Source organism: Athene cunicularia (assembly GCF_003259725.1).
Source record: "Athene cunicularia isolate RWA chromosome 25 unlocalized genomic scaffold, athCun1 chr25_part1, whole genome shotgun sequence".
Taxonomy (NCBI): Eukaryota; Metazoa; Chordata; class Aves; order Strigiformes; family Strigidae; genus Athene; species Athene cunicularia.
Window position 1 is genome coordinate 161,944 of NW_020799134.1, and position 15,996 is coordinate 177,939.

General features: G+C 47.2%; 2 protein-coding genes across 2 annotated transcripts in view; one reads left to right on the plus strand and one right to left on the minus strand.

The window, feature by feature from the left end:
* Positions 1-2,212: 2,212 nt before the first annotated feature.
* LOC113488659 (keratinocyte proline-rich protein-like) lies at positions 2,213-3,070 on the minus strand. Its single transcript, XM_026863938.1, has one exon. It carries the CDS (start codon positions 3,068-3,070, stop codon positions 2,213-2,215), a length of 858 nt encoding a protein of 285 aa, XP_026719739.1.
* Positions 3,071-15,677: 12,607 nt separating this feature from the next.
* The window catches only part of LOC113488748 (keratin-associated protein 10-1-like), a 2,578-nt gene continuing 2,259 nt past the window's right edge, over positions 15,678-15,996 (plus strand). The window contains exon 1 of the mRNA XM_026864052.1: positions 15,678-15,701. Coding sequence (XP_026719853.1) covers positions 15,678-15,701 — 24 coding nt within the window. The remainder of the gene's footprint in view (positions 15,702-15,996) is intronic.

The following is a 15,996-nucleotide window of genomic DNA, read 5'->3' on the forward strand; positions in this document are numbered from 1 at the left end:
TTTTTTTTTTTTTTCCAGACAGATCCAGAAACCTACAGCTGTTAATACAATGACCGAGTAGACCAGAAATGTGAAATGTCTAGAGCAAACAGGGCACAGAATGATCAACATTTGTAGACAGACCGTCTAAATTCCGGGTGCCATGGGGCAGAGCTGCTGCCTGGGTGTCAAAACTGGCCCAGGATCAATGTGCTGCCCATCCTGGGGCAGTGTTGCGAATTGTTTTTCATCCTGAACTGGAGCGAATTGGGGAAATTCAATTTTCTGCAAGGTGTGATATTCTGAAGCGTATTCCTGTAGGTCTATCTGAACCATTAATTGTGGTTTTAGAGTCTCCCAACTACACTGTAACTGCTGAGAGGAAAACAGCCTTTGCAAGTTTTTAACCCTGAGAGGAAGCTTTTGCTTGCTCAGAATTGAAAGTTTCCGTTTTAAAAGAATCAGAGAGAGGATTCGGGATGTTTTGGGTTTCTCAGCAGGACAGACTGGCTTGGTTAATGGATTTTTCAGTCGGCTGTACGGCAGCGTAGAGGAGGAAAAGGATGAATAAATCAACTGTTGAGTGATGGGTTATTGGTGTCTGGCAGAGCGACATGAGCTTGCTCTGCAAACCAGAAGCTGCGTGTCTCCTTCTGATTCTGTGATCAGACGATGAGGTTGGCTCTATCTAACACCCATCCAACAGGTACAGGGCCAAACTAGCGCAATTACATCGCTCTTGGCTCATCCAAAGTGTGGGAAAAAACTCCTTCGCTTGTGCTTGCAACCCGCCTCGTAGACACGGCCCTGCCTTATGGCTGCTGGAGGTCACAGAGTGGATGTGGAGATGTTTAGTTTGGGCGGATTGGCCGAGGGGACAGCTCGGTGTGAGCCGATGCTATGGGCCATGCTCTGGCTTGGGGTGTTTTGCTGAGAGGTGTTTCAGGGCTGTTGGCCAACCCGGACTGACACGGTGCAGGGACCCTTGCAGGTTGTGTCACCTGGGCACCTGGAGAGGAGAGGACCCAGGGTCCCCTGCGAGCACCTGAGTCTCCGAGTCCCGATTTACCCAGCTTTGAGCCTAAAAAAAAAAAAAAAAAAAGACTGGCTGTTGCAAGCTGAGGCTCCTTTTCATCTTTTTAAGCAGAAGCTATAAAAAATTTCCACAACTTGGTATTCAAAGTAATTTTTATTGTTGAATTTCACAGTGAAACAAATCCTGGATACAACATCAGCCTAAAATAATTAGAGATAAGTACCAAATACATACGCATCAACTCTCCGTGGTGAAACATGTTCCAGGGTGTAATTGAGACAGCACTGTGCATGCTTTCTCCTTTATCCTGTCTAACAGATGGGAGCCACGCCTGAGGTTAATCTATTTCAAAACATGTCTGGATTGGATTTAATTATCTATATATTTTCCATAAATAATCTCAGCGCAGGCTGTTCTTTTACACATCCTAGAAAATCCAAGGTGAGCTCTCTGAGGGAAGCGCTGATTGCTACCAGTTCAGCTAAGCAGATAATTAAGAAGTGATGGCTCTTTTGTAAAAAAAAAAAATTAAAAAAAATCTATTTCCTCTAGCCCAATGGATTTTTTTTTTTTTTTAATAATTGCGTAAAATATTCAGCACTATGGATTCATGATTCAGAAAGCCGTGTTGCCATGGACCAGAACCCCTTAGCATCAGGTTCTGCACAAACTTCAAATCCTATTATTAGTAGGCAAAACCCCTAAATGCAAGGTGGGAAATGGCATTTGAGTGCAGGGAGTGGGGAGGAAGGCGTGAAAACCGGGAGGCAGCACGCGGGTCTGGACGATGAGCTTTAGGTCCCTAATTGCATTTGGGTTAAGTTTTTGAGTATTTAGCTTAATGAACTCCGACTCGTGCGTGCCATCGTGCTCTTTGGTCTCTCTCTGGGCCTTTAAAAGGCAGCGGGATGATTGGGAGAGGGCAGAAATTCGGGCTGCTGGAAAGCTGAACGCACATGCCTACGACACCGCTTGAAGCCTCGTTATCTATTGATGTTCTGGACGCGTCAGCGTACGGCTGTTAGTACGGGGTAACGCTAGCGTTAGCTGGGGGGGGGGAGTTGGAAGCTGTGCTTCTTAACAGAAATTCTGCAGCGAATAAAAGGGTGTTGGAAAACGACCTCTGGTTGTGAGACGTGGGGAGAGGAGGTCTGGGTTTGCCATGATCTTCTCTCTTCAGGCCTTGTCAGCTGCGGGTTACTTCTGCATGGGGGGCCACTGGTTGGGCTGCTTCACCTGCTGCTGCTCGACGGGAGGGCAATTCTCGGGAAGGGGGCACTGCCCTGGCTCGGGGCACTGCACGGGGATTGGCACGGGGGTCTCCTTGCTCTCCTGCTTCTCTGGAGGGCACGGGGTGGGCACGGGGATCTCCTTGCACTGCTGCTTCTCTTGGGCACATGGCGTGGGTTCAGGGCACTGCACAGGGATTGGCACGGGGATCTCCTTGATTTCCTGCTTCTCTGGAGGGCACGGGGTGGGCACGGGGATCTCCTTGCACTCCTGCTGCTCCTGGGCGCACGGTGCAGGTTCGGGGCACTGAACAGGGATGGGCACGGGGATCTCCTTGCACTGCTGCTTCTCCTGGGCACATGCTGCAGGCTCTGAGCAGGTAACGGGAACCGGCACAGGGGTCTCCTGGCACTCCTGCTGCTCCAGCACACATGGAGTTGGATCAGAGCAGGAAACAGGGGCTGGCACAGGCAGCTCTTTGCATGTTGATTTCTCCTCAGGGCACGGAACAGGCTCAGGACATGACACAGGAGGTAGCTTGCATTGCTGTTGCTGCTGCTGCTCCTGGGGTGGACACTGGGGTACTACGACCACTGGTGTTTCTTCCTTGGCTGGTTCCACCACCACTGGTTTTTCCGGGCATGGTACCACTTCTACTGGGACTGGTTCTGGGCAAGGTGTTGGGACTTGGGCTTCAGGTTGTTGCTGCGGACACGGGACCTGCTCAGTGCACGGCACAGGCTCTTGGCTTTGCTTTGAAATGGTTTTGCTGAGGCCAGGTGGGAGGGTGATTTCCTGCTTGATTTGCACTTGATTCAAAGACATCTTTGCAGGAAACAAGATTATCTGAAAGAAATGTCAGAGGGTTATTGTGTCTGCTAAATGAACTGCAGTGGGATAAGGGTGAAAGGATTATAAGAAACATGAATCAGCTGCAAGAGTAAAGTTCTCTTCGTTTGCCCTTGGTTTCCCAAGGCAGGTTGGCTCAGAAAGAATTATGATTTGCTCTTTCTTTTTCATCCCGTCTTTCAGCTCCTGCTCTGACTCTGTCTTATCTTGTTCCTCCTTTCTGTTCTGCAATGTGGGACAGCCCTGTCAGGTCTGACTGAGGTAGCACCACTCCTTTGAACCTGGAGCTGATTTACACTTCAGAGCTCTTGTTCCTGTTGCTTAGCTCTTCCCAAAGTGTTAACTACCTTTCATTTCTGTCCTGGGGAATTGATGAGAGGAGCTGGCAAATAACAGATCCGCTGGTTTGATAACGGTTTCAGAAAGTCAAAATAATAATAATAATGGAAAAGAATGCTGAAGACAAGCATTTGAAAACTTCTGGTGTATCAGAAAGTAGCAAACCCCAAATCTGGGCCCACCAGGATATTTTACATTGGCAAAACTGAAATACTTCATTTGATTTCGTCCCTGTTCAAACGGTTTCCGGATTCTACTTGGAATTAGAAACCTGAGGTGCTAAGGCCTCAAGGTGGACCTCACCAGTAAGCTGATATCTTTCTGCAGTGATAAGAGTCTCTACAGTAACAATAACAGGCCAACTCCTCCTCTTGCTCCGGTTTCACTCTGACTTCATTGGTGATGCAATGGATTGAGGTTACCTGTGGCACAGTCCTTCAAAGTGTCATGGAAAGAATTAGCAGTGATAATGCGTCCCAATGTTTCTGGATTATCATGGCCATTAGTAACACACGTAGCTTGCATGAATCAGAATAATCAGGAGGGATTTCTTCTCCCAAGGCCAGTCATGTGCAACAGGCCAAATGGGTTTTCCTCACAATTTATGAGCCTGCCCCTGTTTTGTTGGGCTGCTGGAGGCAGGCTCAGCTGGACTGGTGCTGTGTCTTTGGTAAAGCCTGTTGCTGTTTTCCTAAAGACAATCTAAGGGCACCAAGAAATGGTTGGAATCACAGAAGTGTTGGTTGAAAGGGGCATTTTTTTTAAGTCCTCTTAACACAGGTCTAGCACCAACGTGGACCATGTGAGTGTGCAAGTTCGTTCTCCCTTCCCCGTGTTGCCTACTCCTCTCAGCACATCTTCAAAGCAAATTCATCCCTCTCTTCTATGTACTCCTCGATCCTCCAGATCAATATCGCTCGTCTCTTGCTATTTTCTTTATAAGGACTTGATAAGATCTTAAGCCAAATTAATATATTGCTCTTGACATGGTTAACATGAGTGAGGCAGCCCACTAGGAATACTTTCGCCCTCCTGCTCCCTACAGCCCCTCACACTCCTAAATCTATAATTTATAAAATAATTCTTTAAAGAAACGCAAGCTTTTGATATATTCTTGTTATAAATAGCAGAATCACAGAAAACAGATTTGGAAGGAGCTGTAGGAGGTCATTTAGACCTTCTCCTTCCCCGAAGGCAGGATCAGTTATTCTTAAACCAACGTAATTTTATCTAATCTCTTCTTCAGAAAGGGTCTAATTTAGCACGTAATCTGAATTTGCCTGCAGAGTCATTCCAGGACTGCTTGTCCTACCCCCGATGCCCACAGTTTCTCTTCTTTGAAGGAATCTTTTGCATATTCAAAGGTATTGAACAAAACACTTAAAAAAAAAAAAAAAAAAAAAAAAAAAAAAAAAAAAAAAAATCAGTATTCTCTGACTTACCCAACCAGGCAACAGGGAGAAGTGCGAAGCCGAGTGGATGGTGGAGCGCAGAGATTTGAGAACTTTTATATGGTTTCAAAGCCCTGCCTTCTGGGAATGAGTCCTCCTAGGTAATGAGCTCATTCTTTCACAACTGCCGTTGTGCATGCATTTCCTCCACGGACTTGTTCTACACGTAGGCATTGTGAGGAGAGGCTTTTGGTGCAGAATGCGTTTTATTCCCCTTTTTGATTGATCTGATTTAACAGAAAACTTTCGGCGTGAACAAGGGTCGTACCTTCAGGTTAATACATTCGTTGCAGACCCCGGGGAGGTCAGGGGTCTCGGTTTGGTGTCAAGCACCGCGGTTCCACTTCGACCCGTGCATGAGTCATTTCGTGCCAGCTAATGCCCCCGCTTCTTAGGATGCATTTGTAGTTTAAGACAGGGGTCTCAATCTGTGCTTCTTTCACCTGCTTTTTATCAATGAACTCTTTAAAATGACTTTCTTGTGATTCTATAAACTTGTGACGGGTGGGTTTATTTTATTTTATTTTTTTTCGCCATGAAGACCTTAATAAATGTCATTCTTCTTTCATTTCAGAACAATTTTGAACGTGTTATTTCCCATGGTACAGAAAATGCAGCTCTCTAAATGTGACAGAAGAGGGAGCTGGGTTTATCTCTACGTATCATGTGAAAAGTAAAGTTGTTTTTTTTTTTTTTAATAACGTGTAAGGTTCATCACATCCAAATGGATTTTGGACGCACATTTAGGTGCCTGACTGGCATCTTTGAAAAGATGTTTCGCTCTACACATGAAACAAAGGGAGTCTGTAGCGTATACAGTTTATTCCCTAAGCGTTATTCCACTTAAAAGAAGTTAATTGAGTGAAAATAGCTCCCTGATTGTTACTCTTAAAATCTCAGGGAGCTGTCACAACACAAGTCAAGCAGTCCTCATTACTGATGGTAGGATTATTTTCAGCAGCACAGACGATGTGTCCCACACAGAGGTGAATTTCATCATATTCGGTCGTCTTGGGAATATCTTTGTCCCGTCTCCACCGTTTTACCGGAGTTCTTATCAGAGCACGCACTACAGATGCAATCGTCGCAACAGGCTGAGCTGGTACCCGTCATCGCTTGGGATTCTGGCCTGCAAATGCGAGAAGCTGTTTCTAGCTGTGGTGTAACTTCCTCTGTTAATAATCGTTTGGCAACTGAAGGATAGAACACCTGAATTTTAGACCACATCTTCTCCCCTAGCGTGACCTCATCTGAGCAACTTCCCTTCTTACCTCACGGCAGGTGGGGCTCTGCCTTGCTGCCTGCCTGCCTGCCTTTGGAAGCTGCTTAGTTTTAGTCGCCAGCTTTTGCTAGTGAGCGGAACATCCCAGCCCAAGACCTAACCCTGATTCAGGCCTCACCTGCTGCTCTGCTGGTACAAATTGCAGTCGTAGCTCTGCTGAAGGCAGGAACTAGGACACTTTCCAGCAGTGGAGAACCTGCCTGTCTGCTTTCTAGGTAGCATCATGCTTCGTGGTTATCAAAACAGCTCTTCTGCCGAGATACGCTCCGGGAATAGAGCCCTTCAAAGCAGTAAGACAGAGGCAATAAGTTCAGACTCCTAAAAATGTGGGTTTTATTGTTGCACTTGTTGGCCTGAATTAGACAGAGCAGCTGGGTTCGAAAGGAGACAGTGCCTTTCGTCAGATCAAATTGAACATTTGTGCAATATTCACAAGCGAATACGCAGCTTCAGGTCAGAGCCTCGGTAACCTTTGTTCCATCCATCAATTAGAGCGTGTGGGAGAAACAGGGCACGTAGCACTTGCGGAGCAGTGTTGAGGCAAAGACTGTTACAGGCCGTACAGCCACGGTTCTGTGTTGAGACATTGCTTTTATTTAAGCAAGCAGTGGGGTTTCTGGAATATTTAGGTGTCAAATTCCCAGCCTCAACTTGCAACATCGAGTGATTAAAGAAAATCACTTTCCATAGCTGGGAGGAAGACGACCTGAACCCTGTCTGGAGATCAGAAGGTGGGGCCGTCCTGACCTTAAACACTGGTTTGGATCCAGCTCTGGAGAGGCCTGAGGAGGTCACTTCACCTCCATGTCAGCAACCTCAGCAGAAAAATGATGGTAATTATCGTTGAAGAGGCTCTGAAGTCAGCCCGTGGAAAGGGAGTGAATGTTTTTCCCATAGTAGAGGTGTAATTGCTTTCCCCTTCCATGCGAATTGCACAAAGACTATTTTTAGAGCCAAACACCGTATGCAGTGAAACCTGCCTTACCAAAACATTTGGGAAACTACGGGGGAAACGTGCGCTGAGTGAGGTGGCTTCACGGTGAACGTGGAGCTCCTCAGCTCTCACCTCGTGGAGCCCAGCTCAGCTCCCAGTTGATACTGAAGTTGGGCCGCTAATTCCAGGGAACATCACACCACAAGTAAGCAAAATGCTGGCCTCAGCCCATCTTTCCTAGACAGAAAATGCTACTCCAGCTCCCACACAGCGTGGGTTGGTGCTGTGCTGCTATCAACCCGCCACTGGCCTTGCAAAAGCTGATCAGGTGAGTCCCCAAAAGTCTAAAGATGCTCTGGGGGGTATAGAGCAGTTAAGTTAGCAGCTCCGAACGCAGCTGAGATGTCTCAGTATCTCTAAGGGTCCTGAAGCTGAAATGTCTCAGTATCTCTAAGGGTCCTGAAGCTGTATTGCTTCAGGCTGAAAAAAAAAAAAAAAAAAAAAAAAAAAAAAAAAAAAAAAAAGGATCAGCTGCTTCAGAAGCAGAGACCACTGCAGAGAACCTCAGCTCAGGATGTGAGCTGCTCGCTGTGATCCTCCCCTATGGGTGTATTTTCTCCATCCAGTACTTTGAACCTCCGTGCACAGAGAGAACGATCTGAGGAAAGCATTGCACCCCTGGATTTCACGGCGTGATTCAGAGGTTGCTGAACTGGAACTCCCAAGACACGGCTTGCCCTGCTGGCTTAATTAAACACTGTTTCGTTAACACCCCGTCTTGTTCTTTATTATTGTGTCTGTCATCATTTTAGGGTGGACATCTTGATGAACTCCTCTCACGAGACAAAAGACATAATTACCTGTTACTGAATTTCCTAGTATCGGTCTGTCTGCCTGTGTGTCCAGTCACTAAAGCATCTTCTCTCCGAGTGCAGGTTGGGTTACAGAAGACAAGAAGATGTTCACCCCCAGGGATGGCCAAATGCTGTGGTATCCAAGTACTGGATATGAAGTATCCATCCTTCAATTTTTATTTTTTTTTCCCCCTACCTGTTATTTCATGAGTGATTCCTCTTAATTATTTTTTTTTTTTTTTCTGCCATAGACCTCCTGAGCTTCCCAGGGTTTCCTATTAATCCTACACCAATGGATTAGTTTAACAACTCCCAAGAGACGCACATGGCTGAATCACTGAGTTAAATCTGTGAGTCTGCGTTTTTTAGTTATAAAACCACTTCCATAAAGTCACCAACCTCCATCCTAAAGCTTATTCCATATTTCGATTCCAATTTTCTGATTTGGCAGCCCGTTCCAGAGTCTCCTTGCACTGCTTCTTGAAAAACCTCCTCCTAATTCCCTGCCTAAATTTATTCCTAACTGCTTCTGCAGAATTACCGTGCTTCTCAACTACAACAGATTGCCTCATTGAAAACCCATTGGGCACAACAGGAACACTTTCCAGTCAGCCGTCACATCAAAGAGCCTAATTGGCAATTGCTTCATTCACGCACTTGAGCTCAGGAACGAACTTGTTGGAGTTTAACCTGGCATCAGCCTTTTCTAGCCCATACCCCAGGACGTGCATTTGTAAAGTAGAGCGGCCTTGGGGGGGGTCACCCTGGCTTTGTGCTTGTCTTTGCAGCGATGCTGCAGCTGGAGAACAGTCGGCTGCGGTACAGTGCCACGTTTCAGGCTTCCCTACCCTCTTGGAAGGGGATGAAAAAATACCAGCTCGGTGGAGGGTCAGCTGTGTGGTGGTCAGGCAGGTGTCTGGTGCAACAGGGAGGATCTTGGGGCACCACTTGCATTTGAATTCAGGTTGCTTTATGCTTCTAAAGAGGTCAGAGGAGACCTTGAATGTCCCTGAGGTTCAGACCCCACATTTTGAATTTCTGTGTGAATTTGCTGCCTGTGCGATTTTTGTTGTTGCTTCTGGCAGCACCGAAGCCATGGGGTTTTAAAGGAGAGCGTTTGGATGACATCTGAATCAGAACAAGCTTTCACACTTCAGGTGTGGCCAACACAACAGCCTTTTGCTGCTAAAATTGAAAATGCCTAAGAACGGGGAGTTTTCTCTCCTAAAGTTCAGGAAAAAAAGATTTGTTTCTGCAAATTGGGCAGTTCTGGAGCTGTGATAAAACGTACCATGTAGAGCACAGGCCCTTCTCTCTGGGAGGCAGGGCTCCTGGGGTATGTAAGGGCTTCTCTGACTCCCAAATCTGTTACTCTGTCTTTGCATCGATTCGTTTCTTCACCGGTGGGTTGGGCGAGTTTGTTTCTGATAAACCTATTAAATCCTGTTAAATAGTCTTGCCGTAATATGTCTTACTGTAGGATTAGAGTCCGGTGATGGCAATTTCAGACTCTTCCATTTGCAAATGGAGTTAACGGAGATCAAATTTCAGGAGCTGCAGGCTCTGAGAACTAAATCTTTTTCTTCTCCAACTGTTTCTGCATCTGTGTAACGCCACAGACTACTGGAGATAATCTCGGTTATACCTATGCCATTCTTGTGACTTTGATGGCATCACACCGTTGCACAAGGTGATTATAGGAAGAGAATCAGGCCCAGAGGACTCAGAGATTATATAAACGTGCCTTGCACTATAATCCTAAACTGCTCTGTTAGCTGAATTGCTATGGAAAGAGGAAATTTTAAAAGCTGAGTATGTCCTGAGCATCTGACTTAATAACATGTTCTGGCTGATAGAGCAAGCTCCCTCGGGAAGAAAAGGACGGGGTAAATCCAGAGCAGCAGGGAAGATTTTGAGGAGCCTCACGGCCTGGCATGAATGTCTGAAAAAAATGGACTCTGACCCAACCTTGGTGTCCTTAGAGGTGTTTGGATGGCAAACACAAACATGGGTGAGTGCTGGAAAAGGGATCAACTGACAAGCCTGAGTCATGAAAGCCTGAATCCTCGAGCCTGAGTATTCATTGACCAGATGAATATACAGCAGGAAGATAACTTGGGAGGGGCGATCATTGGTCTTCAAGCTCAAAAGAGGCTTATCGTGGATCTTCTCCTTTCCATTGCTCCGAGTTAGTCATTAAAATCACAACAATCCCGAGCTCTCACAGTTTGCTTCATTCTAACACCCGGATGTGGAGGAAGATGAAGCTACCAGTGGTTTCTAATAGAAAAAAAAAAAAAAGCTGCTTTTGCTGCTGCGTTTCTTTCTTCTCTTGGTTTGTTGTTTTACAAAATGCTAAAAAAAAAAAAAAAAAAGGAAAAAAAAACCAAACAACACACCGCTGCTTCTGCTGCTGCGTTTCTTTCTTCTCTTGGTTTGTTGTTTTACAAAAAGCTAAAAAAAAAAAAAAAAAAGGAAAAAGTGCGTTTTTAACATTTCTTCAAAAATATCAGGCTTTCTTCTTTTCCTATGATGTTTTTCTCTGGCTTGCGAGAGAGATGTCCTCCCGGCTAAACCAGCAGCAGTCAAGCACCCGCCACACAGCAGTGGCAGAGCCAGACACAGCAACAGGCAAAAAAGAAAAGAAACCCGAGGAGCTTTTCACGTCAAAACCAGAAGCCAAGAAGTGCCCATCACCAGCCAAGACACCGCAAGCCCTCATTTTCGCGCCGCACTTGGAGGAACAGCAAAACCAGAAGCCAAGACAACGGCCTCCCGGGCCAAAGTCGCTGCTGTATATGGAAAGTGACGGCAGAGGAACAAAAACCCGCCGCGGGAATTTCACGTTCTCGTTGCTACATAGATCTGATGGCTTCGTCTTCTGGAGCTGGGTGCCTCGGTGGCCTCATGCTGCTTCCCTATTCAGAGCAGAGGTGCTGGCGGTCTCCGGAGCTGTGCTGCTGGGGGCTTTGTGCCTTTGATTTAACGTCTGTGGCTGCTGCAGAGGGGACGGCTGTTGGCTGTGATCAAGCTGCGAGTTCAAACCTCAGCACCGAGGTTTCTCTCCCATCAGAAGCCCAGCGAATGGATGGAGCTATGGATATGGGTTCTGGGGAGAGAGAAAGTTGCGTTGAAACTCCGCAGCTCAGCTTCAGTGTTTTAAAAGTCACCGGGGCTGTTATGATCATATAGTCAGGTTTTCTACAGAGTCTAACCTCCGCTGAGCCTGCTAGCAACCAGAACAAAGAGGTGTGTGGGGCCAGTAATTGCAGAACAGCAAGAGTTCATTAAGTAATAAAACGCTTTTTAAATGAAGCAAGAAGGAGTCCAAGTGAGGAGCGTTTCATTCGAATGCGTGAGGGGTTAGTGTTTTGCCTTCAGTGCTATTAAATCACTGAAATAGTGAGACTGCGAGTTTAGCGCTTGCTGGGCTAATAATATGTTAAGTTTTATTATCTACAGCCTGTATGCTGCTTTCTAATTACAAGTCTGATACAATAAAAGTGCGACCTCTGCTTATTCTCTCGGGTTTCCTTTATTCTCCGCCTTCCCCTCCCTGCGCGCACCTCACTGCCCTGCAGCGCTCGACTGAGCAGACTCACTCTCCTGTGAAGAACTCACGTGCGGCCCCGCTACCGTTTCAGTGCGTGTTCTTGATGCCCAGAAGCACGTGTCCGTGTGAGCAGCTGGAATAAGACACTCTGGCTTGTACAGGCTGTGGTGGGGCTGCAGAGACTATCGGCGACGCAGATTTAACTTCATGTCACGGTACAACAAGGAGCGTTCAGACATTAGGGGTCCATGACACAAAGAGTTGGGCTGGGTCTAGCTCACGGGCTGCCAGTTTAAACTGTTTTCCTGGAGAGAAAGAGCATCTGAAGGCAGTTTCCCGGCTACCGGTGTCTGGTTGTGCCAGGCTGTTGCAGGAGGTGGTTGCGTGGGTGAATGCTGCACTCTAGTGGTTTGTACAGCTTGGAGGAAATGGTCATGCCTTGCGAGGCTGGAGGACGTGGCCATGCCTTGGTGAGACTGGGGGAGGTGGCCATGCCTTGGTGAGGCTGAAGGTCGTGGCCATGCCTTGGTGAGGCTGAAGGTCATGGCCATGCCTTGGTAAGGCTGGAGGACATGGCCATGCCTTGGTGAGGCTGAAGGTCATGGCCTTGCCTTGGTGAGGCTGAAGGTCATGGCTGTGCCTTGGTGAGGCTGAAGGTCATGGCCATCCCTTGGTGAGGCTGAATGTCATGGCCATACCTTGGTGAGGCTGGAGGACATGGCCATCCCTTGGTGAGGCTGGAGGTCATGGCCATCCCTTGGTGAGGCTGGAGGACATGGCCGTGCCTTGGAGAGACCAGAGGAAACGGCCATGCCATGGTGAGGCTGGAGCAAACGGCCATTTCTTGACAAGACTGAAGGAAATGTCAATGTCTTGGCAAGACTGGAGGACATGGCTCTGCCTGGGACAGACTGGAGGAAATGGCTGTCCCAGCTTCATGCCGGTATTTCTCCAAGGCCAACCTATTTCTTCAAGGGACGACTCTCTCGTGTAGTCTAACACATGTAGTGTCCTTCCCTGTGAACTAGTTTTAAAGCTTAACAACTCCCCACTGCAGATCCCTCCTGCTTTTACAGCTCCTTGCCTAGTTTATTGGCATTTTTTTAATTACTGTTAATGGAGCAAGGCTATTTTTACATCACTTGAGGTTTCAAACCAGGATCCCAGATCACACCTAGCCAATTTACCTTGTTTCATAGAACCGTAGAATGGTTTGGGTTGGAAATGACTTTAAAAATCATCTAATTCCACCCCCTCCTGCCCCGGGCAGGGCCACCTTCCACTAGCCCAGGTTGCTCAAATCCTCATCCAACCTGGCCTTGAACCCTTCCAGGCAGGGGACGTCAATAACTTCTCCGGGCAACCTGTGCCAGTGTCTCACCACCCTCCCAGGGAAGAATTTCTTCCTTGTATCTAACCTAAATCTCCCCTCTGTCAGTTTAATGCCATCACCCCTTGTCCTGTGACTACATGCCCTTGTATAAAGTCCCTCTCGATCTTTCCCGCAGCCCCTTTCAGCCCTGGGGGGCCGCTCTAAGGTCTCCCCGGAGCCTTCTCTCCTCCAGCTGAACCCCCCAACTCTCCCAGCCTGTCCTCACAGGGGGGTGCTCCAGCCCCCACAGCATCTCCGTGGCCTCCTCTGGCCCCGCTCGAGCCGGTCCGTGTCCTGACGTGGGGGGGCCCCAGAGCTGGACAAGAGCTCACAATAGCGGAGCAGAGGCGGAGAATCCCCTCAGAATTCCCCCCTCGACCTGCTGCCCACACTTCTCTTGACGCAGCCCAGGCCAGGGGCGGCTTTCTGGGCTGCAAATGTAAATGTTGAGCTTCTTGTCAACAACCCGCCCCAAGTCCTTCTCTGCAGGGCTGCTCTAAATCCACGTTGTGCTTTGCACAGGCCCAGGTAGGTGACATCACTCTCTCTTCCCTTACCCACCAATGCTCTAACTCCGCTGTAGAAAGCCACAAAATTTGTCAGGCTTGATTTGCCCTTAGTGAAACCAAGTTGGCTGTCACCAATCACCTTCGTATTTTCCATGTGCCATGTGTTTCTTCTATAGAAATATTTTTTTTTTTTTTTTTCTCCTTTTTTTTTTTTTTTGACTGGGATATTCTGCCAGATTTCTATATTTGGAGCAGGCAGGGAGTTTTGGATTCCTGGTGCGTTGGCTCACGCTCCAAAATTGCTGCACTGTGACGGTGCTCCTTTGCATTCCGGACTTATTAAAGGGAAGGTGGTGGATTCCCTAATGTCTAACCTGGCATCTTCTCCAGGATGTTTTTCAGCTTGCCTCTTGGTACTTCTCAGTGCCACAGCCCTGTTTTAACTTTTTTTTTTTTTTTTCCCACCTTCATCTCATGCTGTTCTCCAGGTTGAATCAGACATGTTTAAAAAAAAAAAAAAGGAGGTTTTCTTAGCTGAGAACCAATGCAGGGGAGGGCTGGCTTGTGGGGAGAAGTGGATACTACTAGGATATGCATGGATGATGACAACAGAAACACGCATTTTTGACAGGCATTTCCATGTGAAGGTGAAACACTCATTAAATTTTTACATAGTGAAAGTCTCCGAAGTTGCTGTGCTGCCAAAGTTAAAATGGAACCTAACTGGATTTCTGGTTTTATTTTTTTTTTTCTTTCTTTGATTCTGTAGTTCTGGAGTGTACTGATTAAGAGGGTTTAGATACATTGATTTACAGACATTACTGGTATTTGACATGAAAGACAAGTCACGGTTGTGATCAAAAAATTAAACTTCACCCGGGCTTTCAGTAAATTAGGCAGGTACACATGGGGTTTCAGTCAAGTACGGAATGAAATAAGGATTTGTTTGAAGCTTGGGGCAGTGCCTGCATCCAAACTAGAATAAAAATACTATAGATGTGAACTGCTCACTTTGGTTGACAGGGAGGATCACACCTACGGCTTTTGGAGCTAAAAAGCCGTGAAGAGTTATGGCTTGGGATCAAAGAACTCATTTATGAAGGAGAGATGCCACAACAAAGTCACAATCCTTGTGGTTCGGGCAAAGATGAACACGCTCAGGGCTGACCAGCAAGGGTCAGGGTGTGTTCTTGATGGAGAAGCCTATGGTAGCGGGAGCATTTCACCCTCTGTGATTCTTGCCTGGTGCCGGGCATAGTAGTCCAAGAGTTCCTAAACTTTATTATTGTTTCATTACAAAATTATTGATGGACCTTTTCCTTCGCCTCAAAAACCACCTGGGCGGAGCCATCTCTCCAGTTCACAAGAAACCGCTGATTTTTAATAAACGTACTCAGGGACCGATTCCCTTCGGGGTGGGTTTCATCTCAGCCAGTGTTAGATGTCGGTGGGGCTGAGCACTCTTCTGCGCTGGTCCCCCTCAGCTCTCCTTGTAGTCAGCAGGAAGGAATTGTCACTTTGCGGGGATGTTCCATGTGACAACATACACATGAAAACACTGATTGGATCTTCTGCGACTTCAAAAAATTAAACTCCCGGTTTTCTAACTAGTTTCTTTAATCTGGGCCCAGTGCGCGATAAGAAGCTGACTCACCGAGAAAGTCACCCGCAGGACCGGAGGAAGTTTATCTGCTCCTGGTGCTTTTTGTGTCCTGTTGTGCTGCCAGTCACAGCTTTGACAGCTGAGCTGGTTGTGCAAGGGCTGCAATCAAGCGTGACTGTAGCTCATCTTTTCCGCTCATCTGGAAGTCACTGGTGTATTCCCATCGCTCTGATAACAAGCGATTGCGTTGGGATCACGGGATCATCGGGACTGTGTGAGCTAAAATGGAAGTTCTCTATGGATGATGAACTGCACCCACCCAAGGGGGTGATTAGAACTTTACTGGGAGGTCCTGTTTTTCCTCAGAGGATGCAGTGCCCTGTGTCCAGCTGGCAGAAGAGAAACGCTGCCGGCTCTAACCAGGGACTAAACTTCGAGTAGGACACGGAGCAGTCAGTGTAGCTCTCACGGCACGAAGCCATGTGAGCGCGGAAAGAGGCTGAGTGATGGGATGGCCCAATTTCCAGGGAACCACCAGGACATTTCCAGGGACTCTGAAGCCTGACTTCCAGTGGGACCTTTGAAAAGCCATTACTGCATATTATTGGGTGCATTTCTGCCTTGCAAAACCCCTGAGGCCGGGGATGCCGCTGCTGCTGCCTCTGCAAATACCATTCAGTCTTACCATGCCGGGAAGGATTATACAAAAGGTAATTACTCTTACTATGGGGAGCTGACATTCAACTACTCATCCTTGGGGATGAGTACACGGTGTCTAGTCACTACGAGTGTTGCACACAGGACAGCTTCTGAATAGGAACAAATAGGATATGTCGTGGGTACCTCATACCTTCAAGGCACATTTAGTCGCTATATAAAAGCTCTCCGTCCATTAGGGCTCACTGGTCACATCACGAAGCTGTTCTCACCAGGGAGCTGGGTAAGTCTTTTTGCTGAGCTTCTGTAGCTGCTGAAATGCAGGTTGATTTCTGCTTTTTTTTTTTT

Bases quoted from the DNA above. Each gene is read 5' to 3' on its own strand.
- LOC113488659 (XM_026863938.1), bottom strand. From the start codon at position 3,070: ATGTCTTTGAATCAAGTGCAAATCAAGCAGGAAATCACCCTCCCACCT.